Consider the following 20384-nt stretch of genomic DNA (forward strand, 5'->3'; position numbering starts at 1 on the left):
ATCATAGCATACCTTCCTGGCGAGCAGAACGTCACAGCCAATGCCCTCAGCAGGCACTTCTCGAGAAATCACAAATGGAAATTGCACCCAGATGTGCTTCACACCCTTTTCCACCACTGGGGATATCCATCCATAGACCTCTTTGCCACACACCACAATGCGAAGTACCCTCAATACTGTTCATGAGCGGGTATTGGACTGAAGTCGATGGGAGATGCCCTCCTATGCAACTGGAGCCAACACCTTCTATACGCCTTTTCACCTACTCCTCTCATTCCCAAGGTTCTGGAAAAGATAGCAATGGAAGGAGCCAGAGTGGTACTAGTAGCCTCCTATTGGCCACAACAGACATGGTTCACTTACCTGTTTCACATGTCAGTCCATCCTCTGTACCATCTTCCCAGATGCCACGACTTGCTGATGCAGAACCATGGACACTTGATACACTCTCAGCTCGACCACCTCGCTCTGATGGCATGGTACCTAGTTGGTTCCAACAGAGATGAGTTGTTCCCAATCAGTCAAACAGGTCCAATTCAATAGTAGGAGATCCAATCCACGCAATACTTACCTACATAAATGGCGGCGATTCTGTTCATGGTGTTCTACTGCACAATTGGACCCCCTACTCGGTCCCTATTCACTGCATTTTGGACTGTCTCCTAGATCTCAAATGATCTGGCCTTGCATGTTCCTGCCTTAAGGTTCACATTGCAGCAATCACTGCCTTTTGCCACTATGTGGACGGCTATTCAGTGTTTTCCCACCCAATGATGAAAAGATTTATGAAAGGGTTGGCTAATCTCTTCCCATGCCACAGGCATCCTTATGATTGACACAGCAGTTGCCTCTGCCGTCCTCTCCACGGCAGTAGGGCGCTAACTACAAATCCCACCTCCTTGAAGTAGGCTACTGCTGTGAACTTACCTACAGTGGAGCACCCACGGGACACTGCTCAAAGAAGAAGAAGAAGTTACTCATCTTGTGTAGTAATGATGGTTCTTCGAGATGTTTGTCCCGTGGGTGCTCCACAACCCACCCTCCTCCCCTCTTCAGAGTACCTTGCTTATTATGTCTTTCAGATTCTAGAGGATCAGGAGGAACTGGCAGGAGCCGGACCGTGCAATCAGAAATGGTGCGAAAGGCACGAAACACGCATCGCACACGTGCGGTCTGGCGAACAATGGCTGAAAAAGATATCTGATCTGTGGTGCCGGGACAAGCCCGACACCTACAGTGAAGCACCCATGGGACACGCATCTTGAAGAACCATCGTTACTGCACAAGGTGACTAACTTCTTCTTAATAACGTTCACAAATTTAGTAGTTTTAATGAGTTTTTAGTATCTTTTAGAGTTAGATTAAGCTATGTGGGGAGCCTGACAATTCTTTTCTGTACTTCTTCTCACTGGTCTGTATCCAGCACTCGATGTTTTTCACTCAGCGCCTTTTGCCCACGATTCTTCTCGGTCAAAGAGGATCATCAGCGCTGCCTCTACTGACTGGGAGAAGCACAAATTGAAGCTCAGTGCAGTATTTCCCAGTCCTTCCCCAGCCCTACCAAGGTAGGACAGGCACTTCATCTCTGCAGGTATCTCATGCAGATGGCCGAGAGACTCCAATCAGACCCATTCTGGGGAATGTCCTGTACATCAGCCTGAATCAGGAAGGATTCTCCAGCTGCAAAGTCCAACTCCAGTACTGGAGAGTTTACCCTCACAGACTATATAGTAGGGCCTAGTTAGGAAACACTTGCAGAAGCATGTGGCTAAGTCTTCCTGCAAATCCACACCAGAGAAATCAGATGTGCCTGCAGGCAAATGCATAAGTTTCACACGTGAGTCCATAGGAGACGCTGAAGGATTTGGACTTCTTTAGTCTACAAGGGTATGTCTACACTACCCTCCTAGTTCGAACTAGGAGGGTAATGTATGCATACCGCACTTGCTAATGAAGCCCGGGATTTGAATTTCCCGGGCTTCATTAGCATAAGCGGGGAGCCGCCATTTTTAAATCCCCGCTGCTTCGAACCCCGTGTAGCGCGGCTACACGGGGCTCGAACTAGGTAGTTCGGACTAGGGTGCCTATTCCGAACTACCGGTACTCCTCGTTTCACGAGGAGTAACGGTAGTTCGGAATAGGACCCTAGTCCGAACTACCTAGTTCGAGCCCCGTGTAGCCGCGCTACACGGGGTTCGAAGCAGCGGGGATTTAAAAATGGCGGCTCCCCGCTTATGCTAATGAAGCCCGGGAAATTCAAATCCCGGGCTTCATTAGCAAGTGCGGTATGCATACATTACCCCGCTAGTTCGAACTAGCGGGGTAGTGTAGACATACCCCAGAAGAGTAGAGTGAGGAGGAATTTGATAACAGACTTTAATTACCTGAAGGACAGTTCCAAAGTAGATGGAGAGAGGCTATTCTTGGTAGTGACAGATGACAGAACAAGTCTCAGTTTGCAGTGGGGGAGGTGCAGGACCCACAGGGCATAGCACAGACTTTGCCACATTACCTATAGCCATTCTCAGCATAGAGGATTGAATTACAACCAGTTCAAGTCATGGGTACAAAAGAAGCATCCCCCACAGAGCCACTTCTCTGCTCCCAAGACTCAAAACAGCAATTTTGAAGATTTGGTTGAGGGTCTGTCCGATCTCCCTCCTATCTCAGTACCTTTGCTATAGTACTATCTTTTTACACATTGATTATGCACCTTTTACTACCAATGAGTGTGTATAACAACAGATCGGTGGGTACTAGAGATCATCCACATGGCATATATCATCCCTTTCACTTCCTTCCCTTCAACCTCACCACCTACCCCATCCATCTTCAGAGAACCCTCCCACAAGCAGTGTTTACACCATGAGGTGGACCACCTACTTCATATCGGAGCCATGAAATGGGTCCCCAACCTCTACCAGGGCAGGGAGGTTTATTTCAACTTCTTCCTTTCCCAAAAGAGAACTGGCAGATAGAGGCCAATTCTCGACCTCCACAAATTAAACAAGTTTCTGCACTAGCAACATTTCAAGATGGTCACTCTTGCAACAGTCATCCTGGCACTAGACAAGGGGGAGTGGTTCACAGCCCTTGACCTGCAAGATGCTTACTTTCACTTTACCATCCTCCTTTCCCACAGACGTTTCCTCAAATTTGCCATAGGGCAGGACCATTTCAGATTGTCTTCTGCCCCGAGGGTTTTTCTAAGACCCTGGCACTGGTTACCGCCTGTCTACAGAAACAGAGAGTCATTATATTCCCTTATCTCAACAACTGCCTCATAAAGGGACCATCATGCACCAAAACAATCAACATGGTCCACAAGACCCATGGGTCTGTTTATGCAGAAACGAAGAGTGAGGGGGTATTTGATAGCAGCCTTCAACTTCCCGAAGGGAGGTTCAAAAGAGGATGGAAAAAGGCTGTTCTCAGTAGTGATGGATTGCAGAACAAGGAACAATGGTCTCAAGTTGCAGTGGGAGAGGTCCAGGTTGGATAACAGGAAAAACTATTTCACTAGGAGAATGGTGAAGCACTGGAATGGGTTATCTAGGGAAGCAGCGGAGTCACCATCCCTAGAGGTTTTTAAGTTTCGGCTTGACAAAGTCCTGGCTTGGGTGATTTAGTTGGGATTGGTCCTGCCTAGGACAGGGTGCTGGACGTGATGACCTTCTGAGGTCTCTTCCAGGTCTATGATTCTATGGGTATGTCCACCTCCATATGCATTGCCACCAACATTGGTTTACCACAGTGTACATTCCATCCCACCATCTACACCACGGGACAGTTTCTCTCCCATATAACATCCTTATCACATTACAATGGTGAACTGTTTCGGCATCTTGTTTCACCAAAGGGATCCACCTACAGCACCACATAGCACAGGGCACGTGGTCACCACAGAAGTCCAGATTCCACATCAGTCTTCTGGATCTCAGAGCTGTGAGAAATGCCTGTATTCAATTTGCCCCCATCATTTTAGCAAGATGGTTCTCTGTAGTTTTATCTACAGTGGAACACCCACAGGGACAGCACTCAAAGAAGAAGAGAATCTTACTCACCCTGTGCAGTAACAATGTTTCTTCAAGATGTGTGTCCTTGTGGGTGCTCCGCAACCCACTCTCCCCTCCTCTACTTCAGAGTATCTGCATACTTGGAAGCAGAGAAAGAACTGAGGAGGGTTTGGCCATGCGCGAGAGGTATTAAGGCACGAACACCATGAGGCACTTACTGCACATGCAGCATGTGCATCCTGACCGACTACTGCTTTTGAAATCTCTGATCTGTGATGCCAGGATGACCCAATGCCTAGGGTATGTCTAGACTACATGGCTCCGTTTACGGAGCCATGTAGATTAGTTTACTAGACATAGGAAAATGAAGCGGTGATTTAAATAATAGATTAGTTTATTAGACATAGGAAAATGAAGCGGTGATTTAAACCTCATTTCACGAGGCCTAACGGGGCAGTCGACGAGGGCTTCCCTTTTTGACCATGGAGCGTCCAGACTACTGCACTGTGCTGCCAAACAACTGATCGGCACAGCACGGCAGCCATTTTGATGTAAATGAAGCGGCAATTATTTAAATCACCGCTTCATTTTCCTATGTCTAGAAACCTAATCTACATGGCTCCATTGACGGAGCCATGTAGTCTAGACATACCCCTACAGTGGAGCACCCACAGGGACACATATCTCAAAGAACCATCATTACTGTATAAGGTGAGTAACTTCCTATTGTTACTCACACCCTTCTCCTTCTGCTTTGGATCTTGTCAGTCAGGTTGACTCACTGCTACCATGCCTTCTGCTCATCACTCTAGGTATTAGTTCTGTTTGTCAGCAGGGCACCCTCTTCTGGCTTGTATCTTGCTTATCGTCATTCTCTGCTCTGATATATTTGCCATCTAGACCCACATTGTTCCTTGGTCTGTAGCATCCTGTTCATGGCACTGGCAGAGGGTTGTGCCCACCACTATATTCCCCCTCACCCTCTTCCACAGAGGTGTATCAGTAGTCCTTTGTCTCACACCTGCTGCTGTGGCCAGTTGCAGCCAAGGTCTAGCCCTGCACCTCAGGGGCAAGCCACATTCTATAAAGGCTCTGTGATTGCTAGATGTGGTGCAAGGCATGGGGAGGGGAGACCTAGGCCCACCCACTACTCTGGATCCTGACGCAGACACCCTATATTGGCAGCCTTGTTCGGCACTCCTTTACTCTACCTTTACTGCTCTGCCTAGAGCCACGTCCCTGTGAGTCCTTGCACCTTCTTGGCCCTTGTGTAAAGGCCTATAGCCTGGTAGGTATCAGGCCGGAGTGTGTCTCTCTGATTCCCTAAGCCTGCCCCAACACTGCTCCACCTAAGATGTTTCTCCCTAGAGAAACTCTGTTTTGCAGAACAGCTCCTTATAAATAGGGCTCTCATTGGCCTCCTGTGAGCCTTTTCCTGATTAGCTGAGGCTCTGCACAGGCTCCCTCCAACCTGCTTTAACTCCTGCCTGGAGTGGGGCAATTGCCCTACTACAGAACTGAAGATGCAGTTGGTCTGCCCTGCCCTTTATAGCCTCAGAGGCATACGGCAAACTATGGCAAATGTGTGGGTCAAGACGCTATTTTCTAACATCTGACTCCAGGGGGATGTTGTGCATGTGTCACTCCTCAGTGGAATACAGACAGGAACCAGACATGTAAATAAACTTTTCTTCTGCTTTTGACAGGAAAGGTTTCTTCCTCTTAAGCAGATGTAGATATAAAATCCAGATCATTGCTATTGTGCAAATAGGGCTCAAGCTGCACTTTTTAGTTCCAAACTTTGGCAAACAGTTGTAGAACAAGAATCCCAAGGACTTCTGTCATATCTTCCAGATCTTTTCCCTCCACATACTATTATTACTTCAGTCTTGTCTTCATTGAGGTTTTCTTAGACTCTTGTTCTTCAGTCTCAACTAGGTGTTATCTGTGGTATTCAGTATTATCTGGCCCAGATATTATCTGGGCTGCTTGAGTGACTGAGGAGTTATAAAGCTGGATGTTGTTTGTATGCCAAAATCATTGCAGCCTCGACATCTAATCTCCTTGACCTTGTCATTCTTGGAACACACAAGGTTTTGGCTTATTTTATATATTGATAAGTGATCTTCTGGCAATGAATGAAGATCAGCTGTCCATATTGATATTATAAGATTTATACCAATGATTCTTAACCCATGGGCCACTTGTGACCTAGTCAGTATACAGCTGAAGTACATGTGGCATCATTGGGGCCATACAGATATAGATATAGATATAGATATAGATATATATTGTATGGATGTAGCCCACATTACACAGAGAAAACTTCATATGCAACCTACAGAGGTAAATATGTTAAGAACCACTGCTGTATACTGTTGAATGGAAGGGTTAATGATATTAATGATATGGCACTCTATGGTAACTCTAACTTTAGAGCCTTTGGGTAGACAACAGTTGCCCATAACTATCTATTGTGATATCTCTAAAAGATAAAGAATACAGCCACATTAAAGCAGCATCATTGTTCCACTATAATTCAAAAGTTAGTAGCACCTCATGATTGATACTGTGAAAGGATGTCGACAGACTTTGCAGGGCAGAATTATACTACGCATAGTATACAACATGTAAAATATAGTGCAATGCTTCATCCAAAATGGGCATCTGTATGTTTCTGGTGCAGTCTTAAGCAATCTAGGCTAGTATGAAAGCTTTAAGTAAGTGTCAATTGCACAATTTACATATTTCATTACTTTTTTTTGTTGTTGTTTTTCTGTCTCTGACATTGAATTGCTTTGGTTGCAGAAAATCAGCCATTTATGCTACTAAGCTCCAATAGCACTTACATTTCTGATCTGGACAATGTGCCATATGTAGGTCAGTCTGAAGAGTTTACAAAACACCACGACAGTCCATTACCATTATGTGGAAATGTAACTGAAAGGAAAAAGCATGCAGCATCTTGTAGATCGTACGCTCACACTGATATAATGGATTTTAATAAAAAAGTGACTGATAGTATTGTGTCAGATTGGAGCACTGAGAAGGGCAACAACACCGATGAAATGAATGTGCAAGCAAAACCAAATGAGTTGTATCACCCTGGTTCACCACTACAACTTAGCAATGATTTTAAGATAGAGTCACATGAGGTACAATTTGGTAACCATTTAAAGCCCGAGGAAACTGTTTATGATACTGATATGGAACTGACTGCCAGTGATGTGGGTAAGATACTCACAATTACATCAAAAGTCCAAAACAAAAGGAAAAATAATATGAAAACTAATACGATTTCAGCAAATTTGAGGAAGGTGAGGTATTCAAACACAGGGAAAAAAGACAAAGAGAAAATTAAAAGCATTCCTAAAGGCGGTATAGATTTCCATAGTGAAAAAAGGCACAAAAGTACTGAAAAGATTATTGATTTAAACAGTAGTGAATCAGATACTTCAAAGTTGCAGATCGAGACAAAACTGAAGGCCGAAGGGAATGCTTTGGGAGAGATGATCCTACAAAGGACCAATATACACGATGATATACAAAATTCTCAATACAATGGTAAAACTACTGGAAGGACTTACCTAGTTAATTTAGCAAGCCCAAATAAACAACATAAAACTGATTTACAAAAAATAAAAAAACAAACTCTGTCAGAAAAATTAGAAAATATGGACAAGTTTCCAAACTCGGACTCTAGCTCATCTAATAGCAAGGCCTCATCAAAAGAATACTGTGCAAAAAGTTTGCTATGTTTGGAAAACCACATATCCAATGTATTATCTTTACAGCAGGACTTATCGGATGTAAATGAAAAACATATAAAACCAAAAAGAAATGGCAAGACTTTCCAAATCCCTTCTAAAATAAGCAAAACAAATTACTATAGACAGGAAATTGGAGCACACTCAGCAAGTAGTTTAAAAAGGCCTGGAGCAAAGGCAATCAAACCTGACTGCAAGACAAAAGACAAGAACAGTTATATAAAGAGTGAATGTCACAAAGAGGAGAAGTACAGTGACAGGAGAAAAACACAGAGTTCAAGTCACTGTGTAGATAAAAAAAAAACAGAACAAAAGAGTAATAAGATTTCACTGGGCGGTTCAAAGAATGCGCTGGCAAATGCTAGCCTGAAAACAAATATTATGCAGCTAGGAGATTTTACACAATGCACGCACTCTGTACGACCAGAGTTAAAAAATGAAGATATGTTGCATACTCAGATTATTCATGGAAACAAAACTACAAATACACAGCAAATTCAGGAAATTTTAGCTATTAAGAGCAATACAACTGTACAAAAATGGGCTAAATCTTCTTTGAAGAACATGGATGAATATAATGTTAATATATTAAAGAAAGGGGCAGACCCTTTATCAAAGGCAAATAAGAAGATTTGCATTGTCATTTCTCCAGATTATCAGATTAAAAGCAACGAGAGACTTAGTTCTGAGATAAGGCTAGAAAAATGTGACCTTAGACAACTTGACCAAGTGAAACATAATATTTTGGATGATCAAAAGGTCAAAACAGGGAGAGATTCCTTCACAAACAAGTTGGTCAATAAATCAATATTAACTAAAATTATGATTGAAGAATCATGCCTTTCAAAATTCTCATCTATGACCTGTTCTAAGGATATGCCATTTAATTCATGCAACTTTCTGCAGGAAGGTGTCACACACATGGAGCTTTCTGCAGTTGAAAACCATAACATTTCAGAAAACTGCCCTGTACTGAAGAATGCTGAAATCTTTGAAAAAACTAACCATGAGAAAGTATTGTGTGTCAATAGAGCAAAAGAAAAAATGGAGACAGATTTTAAAGGATCCTGTAAAAAATCCCCAGGAACAGATAGTAGTAAGTAGTTGAGTAGAAAAATAAATAAGTAAATCTTAGATTGTATAATTCCTTGCACAAAGGAAAGGTAACTTTTTTTTAGTATTGCCCTTTGTAGATTCCCTCTTCCTGCTTAGAAATGCAGAAGTGAACTTTGAGGAATTGAGAACAACTGATGGGGGTTTTGTTGTTGTTGATACAGTAGCTAATATTTTAATGGTTTATAATATAGCCTGGAATCCTGTTTAACCCAAGCAACTTTAAATTTTTTAGAGTATCAGAGAATCAACCTTTGCTGTCTTTGCAATGAATGTGATAGAATTACATTGAAAGGTTTGTTCTTGAATATTTAAAATGGAATTATTCAGGAGGACAACTTCTCTCTGTTTCACTGTTGTGGAAGGGACAAATAACAGTTCAAAGGCATATTAGACACTTCTTCTTGCAAATGGAGGATAGAGTCAAGAATATTTTCCATTTAGCATTTTTATAATTCTTCCAAGAATGAAATTTCTTTAAGAATATCTTAACTTCAACATTAATTCTGAGATTTTACAAAGAATACATTGTTCAGAACTAGAACTTCTCTGATATTTGTCTATAAAAATATTTTCAAGTGCCAGTGTTCCCTCTAACATTTTCTATCCTTGGGTGGGTTGAATTTTCTTATGTGCAACACCAATATTGAGGTAATGTGTGGATATGCACCACCGTACAAACAAAAAAACCCACCCGTATCTTCAGGGATAACAAGGACCCCAAAGATCAGGAAGTCCATGTCTCCAGAGCGTCATTTTCCTCCCCAAAAAAGGTGATTGCAGGAACATTCTTTCTCCTAAGGTGCACCAGGACCTTTTATGGCAGGTGGCCCGCAGCCTTAATGTTCCTACTTAGGAAGTGGTAGAAGATGCAGACCCCATGGTCAACATCTTGGCCCCTGAAGTTCCATCCATGCTGGCATTGCCGTTCATTCAAGGCCACTAAGTCCACCATCAAGGTGCAGTAGTAAACTCTGGCCTTCCTCCCATTGATGGTAAAGGGGGTTGAGTAGTGTTACTTTCTTCTCCAGTGGGGGTGTCAGGGATGTTCCCCACTTTGGCACTCCAAGTGCAGAAGATGGGGGCCTGCAAACAGCTCAAAATTTTTAAAAAAAAACTTTGCCGCTACAGTCACTTGTTACAAAAAACTTCCCCCAAGAGTCACAATACAAAGATTTTGGGGAATTGCTGCCACCATCAAGTGATTTTTATCCCTAAAAAAACCAGGGCTGAACACTTGAATCTGCTCTCAGGGGTGCCCCAAGCTCTTTTGCCCGAAAAGAGCTTGAAAAAAGAAAGAAAAACAAGCTGTGGTCTGTGGTAGCTGACCTCTCAGTCTGAGGCATGCAGATACACACAGACAGACAGATCTTTTAGGACATAAGAATGAAATCATCACCTTAAAAAAGTGATTTTATTACAAAACAAAAGATAAACTTGATAAAGCATACTTGTTTGCTAGGTCTAAGGGTATGTCCACACTACCACCCTAGTTCGAACTAGGGTGGTTAATGTAGGCAACTGAAGTTGCAAATGAAACCCGGGATTTAAATATCCCGGGCTTCATTTGCATCTTGCCGGGCGCCGCCATTTTTAAAGCCCCAGTAGTTCGGACTCCGTGCCCGCGGCTACACGCAGCACGGAGTAGGTAGTTCGGATTAGGCTATCTAATCCAAACTACCGGTACTCCTCATTTTCGGAAAATCATGCCAGTGTAGACGTAGCCTGTCCATTTCCAACACAGTAAAAAGTTCAGTGCTATGGTGGACAAAACCATACAATATATGTGAGGGCATTTCCTTTCAAACCCTGTAACCTATGATGCTCATTACCACAGATGCTTCCCTCACGGGCTGGGGAGCATACATGAAAGATCTCACAACCCACAGCCTATGGATTCCAGCAGAGAGAATGCTACCTATCAATGTCCTCAAGTTCAGGGCCATTTAGCTCGCATGCCAACATTTTCTACTTCACATCACCAGAAGGCACACCAGGAAATATACCGACAATACAGCACGTATGTTTTATATAAACAGACAAGGTGCGACATGATCCCATGTCCTATGCACGGAAGCCACAGCACTTTGGAACTGGTGCTTTACTCATGGCATCTCCATAAGCGCATGCCTTCTCCCTGGCACCCTAACCATAACTGACACCTTAAGCAGAGCCCTGCCACAAGATCACAAGTGGCAGATCGACCCTTTAGTTCTAGCAGAGATATTTGCACAATGGGGATACCCTCACATAGACCTATTTGCCACCAGAACAAACAAAAAGTTCCCACGTTATTGCTCCAGGGTGGGCATTGGAAAGGACTCACTTGGAGACACTCTTATCCTCAAGTGGGACCATCACCTACTCTATGCATTCCACCCCCCCTTTTCCTCCTCAACATGTTACTCATCAAAATATGAAGGGACAAAGTGAGGGTTATTCTAATAGCACCTTGTTGTCCTTGGCAACTGTGGTTTCTGCTCCTGAACAGATTGACCCTATATTGCCTGATCACACTCACATGCAACCCGAGCATATTATTCCAACTGAGAAACGAAGCTCCCCATTCACAATTTCTCACACTTCACCTCAAGGTGTGGTACCTTGATGGTTCATGGGCATAGAATTACATTGTTCAGACCAGGTATGGGAGATGCTCCTCCACAGCAGTGCTCCTGCAGTGAGGAAGACATACAGTGACAAATGGTCTCGTTTTGTATATTGGGCTGCTTCTCGTAACATATCACCGGAGAAAGCCCCTCTATCTGCAGTTCTTGAATACTTAACTTCACCTTAAGCAATCCCACCTTTCCATGAGCTCAATTAGAGTACACCTTGCAACAATAACAGCATTCCACATAACAGTTGACAACACCACAATCTTTGCACATCCCACAACCAAATGCTTCCTCAAAGGCTTACAAGCATTATATCCTGACATTGCTGGCCCACAGACACTTTGGGCCCTACACCTGGTACTAAAACACGATCACAAAACTTCTATTCAAACCTATGGCCACATGCTTCCTTTGTCCCTTAACACTCAAAATGGCATTCTTAGTTGCAATAATGTCAACATCTCAGGTGGGAGAGATGGCTGCCCTAATGGCAGACCCACACTTCACCATCTTTTTTAAGAACAAAGTGTCTCTATGGACACATCTGAAGTTTTTACCCAAAGTATGTTCCACCTTCCATCTTAATCAACAATACGCTTACCTATATTTTTTCCCCAAGCATCATGTCAACTTCTTTGAGGTACAGATATACACGTTTGACATCCGCAAGATGCTCTCCTTCTACCTTCACAGAACAAGACCGTTTAGATCATCCCCAAGACTTTTCATCTCCATTGCGGAGCACAACAAGAGACATTAGATATCATCTCAAAGATTATCCCTTTGGATCTCTGGCTGCATCACAATGTGCGACAATTTGAATAGTTTACCACTATCTACCTCACTCCGTGCACACTCCACAAGAGTGATTGCCACTTTCGTCGCTTATCTGAGGAAGGTTCCCATGTGCTGGTGCTGCATGGGCATAAGAACAAATTTTTGCTAAGCACTATGCACTTTCTGCCAGCCCTCTTCACTTCACAAGTGTAGCAAAGGCCATACCTGCTTGATCCAAAGTCCTTACTTCCATAAGACAAATTGCTTTGCAATCACTTGCTGTGGAGCACCTCCAAGGATGTCTCTCAAAGAAGAGGAGGTTACTCACCTTGACTGTATCTGACGTTCTTCGAGATGAAAGTACCCTCCCTTCTTCCCCCCTACTTTGGACCCACCCCCAAAAAAATCTTTTTCACCAGCCAGATAGAGAAGGAATTGAGGGGAGGTGGCCATGCCTGCACAGTAGTGCCAGATGGCACTTCACACCTTGCACACCATGCATGTGTGGCCCCCAATGCACTGTTAAAAAGAATCCACTCTGTGGCACTGGGATGCACTGACACATGCTGTGGAGCACACCCATGGATGCTCATCTCAAAGAACATCAGTTACAGCCAAGGTGAGTAACCTCCTCCTCTTCAAGATATGTTGTTTATGTCCATTCCAAATCCCACCAACTCCCCCCCCCCCCCCCACACACACACTCCAGGAGAGGAGGGGAGAAGAAAAGGAAAAGAAAAGTAAGGGGGTAGGCTCAATACTTACTTTTAAAAACTTTCTGCGGACCCCCTGCAATGTGCTCGCATACTCCCAGGGGTCTGTGGACCATAGGTTGGGAATCATTGCTGAGGGAAAAAACTTCCAATGATCATGCACACAGTGCACATACATGCATCTACTGGAATAGATCCGAGCAACACATCTTAAAGAACAGCAGTTACAAAAGGCAAGTAATTATTTTATCCCTATCCATCAGTCCTGTGCTGAGTGGAACTTGGTCTTACTGAAAATTGGGTCTATGTGACTCCAAAATAGGTAGTGTATCCAGAGAACTTCAGTTAATTATCAATAGCTTTCACATGTTTTTAACAGGTTTAATCAGTGATTTTCTGGGCTCCATACTATAGAAAGGATGTGGACTCATTGAAGAGGGTCCAGTGGAGGGCAACAAAAATGATTAGGGGGCTGGAGTGCATGACTTACGAGGAGAGACTGAAGGATTTGGGTTTGTTTAGTCTGCCGAAGAGAAGAGTGAGGGGGGATTTGATAGCAGCCTTCAACTTCCTGAAGGGTGGTTCCAAAGAGGACAGAGAAAGGCTGTTCACAGTAGTGACGGATCGCAGAACAAGGAGCAAAGGTCTCAAGTTACAGTGGGAGAGGTCTAAGTTGAATATTAGGAAAAACTATTTCACTAGGAGGGTGGTGAAGCACTGGAATGGGTTCCCTAGGGAGGTGGTGGAATCTCCATCCCTAGAGATTTTTAAGTCTCGGCTTGACAAAGCCCTGACTGGGTTGATTTAGTTGGGATTGGTCCTGCCTTGGGCAGGAGGCTGGACTTGATGACCTTCTGAGGTCTCTTCCAGCTCTATGATTCTATGATTCAGAGATTATTTGAAATGAAAGATGGAATTGTAACTGAATTCACAGGTAGAAAGGCTCTGCAAGATCAGACAAATACCAGTTTATATTCCCATACTTCCTTGCCTAAACTACAGAATATTTTAGAAGAAAATTCAACAATACGAGCTAGACGGAGACAAGCCACTGTTTGCTACAAAGAACCCAAAATAAACAGGTCAGTATAAGTAAATTACTTGTTTTTCTTTCAGCAAATTGTTATTTCATCAGTGTTAGTGAGGTATTGCTATCAGATATTTCTCTGGTTTATTTTTTGACATGCGTATCACACCTAAAGTGGTCTGTGACATGATGCTGAATAACTAGATGGGAGTATAAACATAACCAAAGTTATGAAGAATTAATTATCCTGATTCATTCCTGTGTTACTTCACTTTTATGATGAAATAGTTTACTGAAGTCAATGCAGTTTTGCCAACATAAAGCTGGAGTAATGCAATGGAGAATTGGGCCTTATGTTTCCAACAATTAGTAATGGGTTGTGTACACATAGTTGTGAATACCTAACGTTTAGATGTTTAGTATTAATTAAGAAGGCTAACATTTTAATGTATATTGAGAACAGATTGTATGCTGACATGACTTCTTGGTGAACAAGAATTGCAAAGAGGTTTTTCCTTTCATATTTTATTCCTTTTCAATTTAGTTTTTTTTTCAGAATATTCATGTCCTGAATTTATATCGATCCAATTATGTCATTGTCTATACAACAGCCTTCCTCCCACTTATGTAAGTGCCCCACTACACCTGTAACTCCATCTAACATGAAAGGTATTGTGATGGGCCTGCCTCGCCCCACCATGTCACAGAAGGAAACACCGCACTCTGGAGCGAGTAGGCCAGCGCTCCCAGGCATTGCCGTGCATGTTCGGGTGGCCAGGCGACCAGACTAAAAGCCAAGCCAGCATGCTTGGGATGGGGGAGAAGTGCAGACACAGGGGGAGTGGCTGGCATCAGCCCGGAAGCACCTGATGGCCGTCGGAGGCGAGAGGTGGTGGGGGATGCTGTGGGAGGAGGACCCCATTTGGAGCATTGGGGTCTGGAAGAAGCCCCCAAATTGTTCCCTGTTGTACTGATCATGCCACTGACATCTGCCTTCTTGCTCTCTGGGGCTTCTCGGCACCCTGTCCTGCTGGGCCAGATCCTCTGTTCTTCTCCAGACAAGGCACAGAGTTGAAGTAACTGCTCCCCTGCACAGCAGTGCAGACACTGGACCACTTCAGCTTGGGAGGATGCAGTTCTCGGGCACAGCACCCAGGAAACTAACTTCCAAAAGGGGTCAAAATCCCAAACAAATAGATTTTTGTATAAAAGATTTACACAAGGAAAGCTTATGAGGATGTTTGCCCTTTTTATCAATGAAAGAGAGATGTGCACAATAGTTGTTCTCCCAGGTAACAATTATTTATTCTGGGCCTGATAGTAAGAAACTTATTGCATGAAGATTCTTACCCCAAAGAGCTGTTCTTATTTCAGACATAATTTTCAAGTCAAAGACAAACTCTCTTTCTCTGACTTAGATCTCCAACCCTCTTTGTATCCTTTTAGAGTGCCCCAGGCCATGTTCCCAGGCCAGTTGATTGCTTAAATAGACTCTCACCAGGGCAGGAAGCTTTTGTTTTACTTACTCCTTTTCCATGGAAAAATACCAGCATCAAAATAGAATCCCACTACCCAGTGGTAAGGTCATATGTGTTCCTAGGACCAACCACTGCTTAGATTTTCAGGACAAACAAGGCTGTTTACAGGTTGTCCAGTTGATCACCAAGTTACTGGGCTTTGGGGGCACTGGTAATGGCTCACATTAGCATATTTAAAACTATACACAGGCTCACACTTCACATACAAGAATGATACATTTGCCATAATAGGATATAGAGATCATTGGACTGTAACATTAATATTGACAGGTCACTTGTATTTTGTCCAAAGCATCACTGCGTTATGCATATTTATATTCATAAGCCAATTTTCATAAGGCATAGGGGTGGGTCACAAAGACTTAATAGGGAATGGGGAACAGAAGCTCTGGTTGGCTTCCTCTAGCTCCTGGTAGGAAACAAGGAAGAAAAAGCTCCAGGTGGGTTGGCTTCCCTTGCTCCCGGTGGAGAACCTGGGGCAGAATAGGGAACAGCTTGATAAGGGCCTTGTCAGTAAAGCTGAGACACCAAGCTCTCAGCACCATATGCTGAGCCCTGAGCCTCCACACTTCCATAGGGCTGTTTGTGACCCAGGACTGATTTTTGTTGTGGGTCAGTGGCTGATAGTAAAAAGATTCCCCACCTCTGAACTAGACAGTGAGATAGAAGGGCTACAGATAAGTTGAAAGAAAGACAATACATGTTACCTTTTTCATAACTTAATGCAAAGCACTTTTTTCACACGCTCCCTCAGACATGAATATAAGTAAATAAAAAGAACCTCCTAAATTAATCAAGCTATTTCTTCTACAGTCTGGAAAGCAAAAAAGAAAATTATTATTTCTATATTTAAATACTTGGAAATTGATCAGCTACAATGTAACACATACCATATAGCTACACAACTAATAAAGTTTTGAGGGTTATTAATTTGGAAAATAACTTGTTTGTACAATGGAATTTCAGAAATGTTTGTTTTCCATAAAACCTAAGAGAGATAATATAATTTCTCTTTATTTAAATGGCATTAATATTTTAATCCTTTCTTTTCTACAGTAAATTGAGACGTGGTGATCAGTTTACAAATATGGAATTTTTGAATTCCCCAGTCTTCAAAGTTAAAAATAAAAGAAGCTTCAAAAGTAAATCAAGATTAATATGAAGAAGACAAACTAGAAGAATATTCTACATTTTAAAATATATTATAATACCGGTGTTTTAAAAATTGGATAAATCTTCCTTACTGTTCTTTTATTTAATGAAGCTTGTTCTTCTTAGTTTCCAAAGTAGAGGTTTTTTGTGACTGCAGTCCTGGTCTTACACGGTAGAGTACTTCCCTGTAAGGCTAATAGGAATAGAGAGCTCACATTGGTGTTATTAAAGTTTTGTCAGTAACTTTAACTTTTTCCAAGATTTTTTAAAAGTTGTAAATTTTACTAAGAATAAAAACGATCCACTGGGTTTTTGCAGGAAATCCATTGTGGTGTTTTCTATACTGAACAATTTTTTTCTCATTCTGACTGGGAAAACTCTGATAACTATTCAATTCGTTAACAATAGTCCCATGCATTCTTTTTCTTTTTAAAATACAAAATTATAATACATTTATATAACATAGACCAAAAAAAATATGCTGAAGTTCTTCAAAAGTGTTCAAGTGCATTCCAATCAGGTGTGCATGCACGCACATGCACAATAGCCAGAAATTCCCTCCTCCCCCAGGAGCTAGCCGTAGGGTTGCCCTCAGTATCCCCTGGAGAGGGGCCAAAATGGCTGCCAATATAGGGCAACGCCAACCTTCCTCCTCTTCAGTTTCTTCTTACCACCAGTGACTATAGCTGGAGCTTCCCCTGCTTGTCTCTTGCTTCACAAGCAGAACTAGTTCTTTTCTCATTCTGTTGTATATAGTTGTAAATGGTTTAATCTAGTTTACTGGTCTCATACGGTATGTCTACACTACAGCACTAATTCGAACTAACTTAGTTCGAATTAGTTAATTCAAACTAAGCTCATTCGAATTAGCGCATCTAGACTTAAAAACTAGTTGCGTTCACACTGATTGGATGCTGGGGCACACTTAAGGGCAGCTGAAACCGGTTCCGGCAGGGCATCAGGTCAGTAGTTGCTTTGTGTGGCTGCTGTCTGAGGCTATCTGAGGCTCGTGCTTAAAGGGACCCCCCTGGACAGCCAGTTCTCAGCTTTTCCGCTTGCTTGCCTAACTCGCCAAGAGACAGCAAAGCATTTTTCTCTGCGCCTGTCTGTGTCGGTGCTTCCCTTTGGGGATGCCGCCGCAGTTGGCAACATGGAGCCAGAGCTCGCCCTGAGCTTTCTGGTGCAGTTTTTGGACTTGCTGCTGCAAGCCTGCCAGCAATGGCTGGAGGCTGCCTGGCACCACCTGGTGCACGTCAGCCCCCTGCCTCTCCGCCTGGCCTCCCTGGGGGCCGTGGACGATCCGCAGCAGCGCCCAGATGCCAGCGTGCCCTGCCGCATCTGGCGTCTGGACACCAGCAGCGACTGGTGGGACTGCATCGTCCTGGAGCGCTGGGGAGACAGACAGTGGACCCAGAACTTCAGGATGAAGAGGGACACCTTCCTGGAGCTCTGTGAGTGGCTCGCCCCTGCTCTGCAGCGACAGGACACTTGCATGAGGCCCGCCATCCCCCTCCAGAAGCGTGTGGCCATCGCCCTCTGGAAGCTCTCCACGCCGGACAGCTACCGATCCGTCAGGAACCAGCTCGGCATGGGGAGATCCACCGTCGGAGCAGTGCTCATGCAGGTACGGCACTCACCGGCTACTGGGCCGGGGGGGAGGGTGGCTGCAAGGAGGGGATGGGCCGCCCCAGGGAAAATGGGGGCGGGGGGAAGGAGGCGAAAGTGTCCCACACCGGAGGGGTCGGTCTGTCCCAGTCGTACTACACGTCGCCCGGGGGGTTGCTTCCGGGAGTGGGGCGCGGGGCAGTGCCAGGGCATGAACAGTCCCAGCCACCCAGGCGCCCCAGTGATTCGCAGTTTGCTGTGTCCCTCTGAAGGTGGTCAAGGCCATCAACCGGGTGCTGCTCCACAGAGTGGTCCGCCTCGCTGACCCGGACGCTGTCATCCGGGGGTTCGGCGCCCTCGGTTTCCCCAACTGTGGGGGGGCCATCGACGGGACACACGTCCCCATCCGTGCCCCGGAACACCAGGCCTCCCAGTACATCAACCGCAAGGGGTACTTCTTCATGCTCCTGCAGGCCGTGTGTGACCACCGGGGCCAGTTCACGGACATTAATGTGGGCTGGTCTGGCAAGGCACATGACGCACGGGTGTACCGGAACTCCTCCGTGTGCCAGAGGCTGCAGGCCGGGACCTTCTTCCCCGACCACCACGTCAGGGTCGGGGACGTGGACATGCCCGTCTGCCTGGTGGGGGATGCGGCCTACCCCCTACAGCCCTGGCTCATGAAGCTGTACACGGCAAAGCCCCGAGCCGGAAAAAAGCTGGATGGTCAACTCCCTGGCGGCACGCGGACACCCACCCTGAACCTTGGAACAGGTCCAGAGTAAAGTCAAGGAGCTCCGCCAGGGATATATCTGGGCCACAGAACGCAGCTCGCGCTCATGGGCAGGACCCCGCATCTGCCCCTATTACAAGGAGCTGCACTAGATCCTGGGGAGTGGGGAAATGTCTTCCTCACCTGTCCTGGTGGACTCTGGCCTGGAGACCCCCATCATTGCCTGGCTGGAGGTCTCCGCAGAGGAGGAGCAGGAGGGTTAGGACCAGCCAGAGACAGAGAAGGAGGAGATGGGCACCATCACCCTGTCCCTTGAGGCGGTGCCAGTGACCCAGAACGTCTTCCAGGCCTCCTCGTAGGCCTGGGAGGGATCTTCAGGTGAGTGGTCTCACTTTGTCACACACACAGGCTGGGGCGGGCAGGCGCACAGGGGGCAAGGGCGGGGGTGGGGGCGGAGGTGAGTGTTGCTCGGGCTGAACATTGTGCTATGGCATGTCCACATGCAACCACGTACAGCATCAGTGTGCGGCACGTGCATGCAGCAGGCAGCCCCTGAGCATGGGTGGAATCCTGTTGCCAGGCTCAGGGGAGGCCACACACCTCCTGCCCTGGAGTGGGGGCGGCCCGGGTTGAAGAAGGCTAGTCACAGGGGCGCAAGCAAGACCCCACACAGCCCGAGGAGTGCCACAGACAGCACGCGGGCACGCCTGCACATGCGAGGTAGCAGCCGCTCACGTAGGCAGTGCTGCGAGCCACACCTGTGTGTGCAGACCCCAGGGAGGCACAGGTTCCGCTGCCGCCCATGAGGGGATCCCACTGTGGCTAGACACTTCCCTTGCCTGCTTGTCCATGGGTTCGGGGGGTGGGGTGGGAAACAGGCAGCACGATCATCTGAGCATGTCGGGACCCCTGTGAGTCTGGGCCTGTTGTGAAGGCAACACATGGCGTTGCTCCCGGGACATCCCTCTCCTGTGGGCCACGGACTGTTGGTCGCTGCTCACAGAGGAGACCACAGCCTCAGGAACAATGTGTGCATGGATGACTGACCGCCTCTCCTTCTGTGTGTTCTCCACAGCCAGACCAGCCGGGCCTGAGGGCCGAGCCACACCACCGCAGCCACCCGCCAGAGCCCAGGGGACCCGAAGGTGCGCCAGGATCCAAGAAGACCTCATGTGCCAGCACATCAGTGTCCTGCACGACATTCACCAGACCCTGGTGCACAAGGTCTGCGAGGACTTGCAGTAGCGGAACTGCGTATGGGACCAGTTGATGCAGACAGGAGTGGCCCTAGACGAGCTGCTGGCAACTGGCACCCTAGGCAAAAC

The 20384-nt window shown here is 45.5% G+C and overlaps 1 protein-coding gene across 1 annotated transcript in view; it reads left to right on the forward strand.

The window, feature by feature from the left end:
• The window catches only part of SGO2 (shugoshin 2), a 39965-nt gene extending 23177 nt beyond the window's left edge, over window positions 1–16788 (forward strand). The window contains exons 7-9 of the mRNA XM_089779561.1: window positions 6825–8879; window positions 13939–14086; window positions 16626–16788. Of these exons, the coding sequence (XP_089635687.1) occupies window positions 6825–8879; window positions 13939–14086; window positions 16626–16731 (2309 nt within the window). The 3' untranslated portion in view covers window positions 16732–16788. The remainder of the gene's footprint in view (window positions 1–6824; window positions 8880–13938; window positions 14087–16625) is intronic.
• Window positions 16789–20384: the final 3596 nt, after the last annotated feature.

The sequence above is a fragment of the Pelodiscus sinensis genome, chromosome 7 (assembly GCF_052426305.1).
Source record: "Pelodiscus sinensis isolate ZL-2025 chromosome 7, ASM5242630v1, whole genome shotgun sequence".
Taxonomy (NCBI): Eukaryota; Metazoa; Chordata; order Testudines; family Trionychidae; genus Pelodiscus; species Pelodiscus sinensis.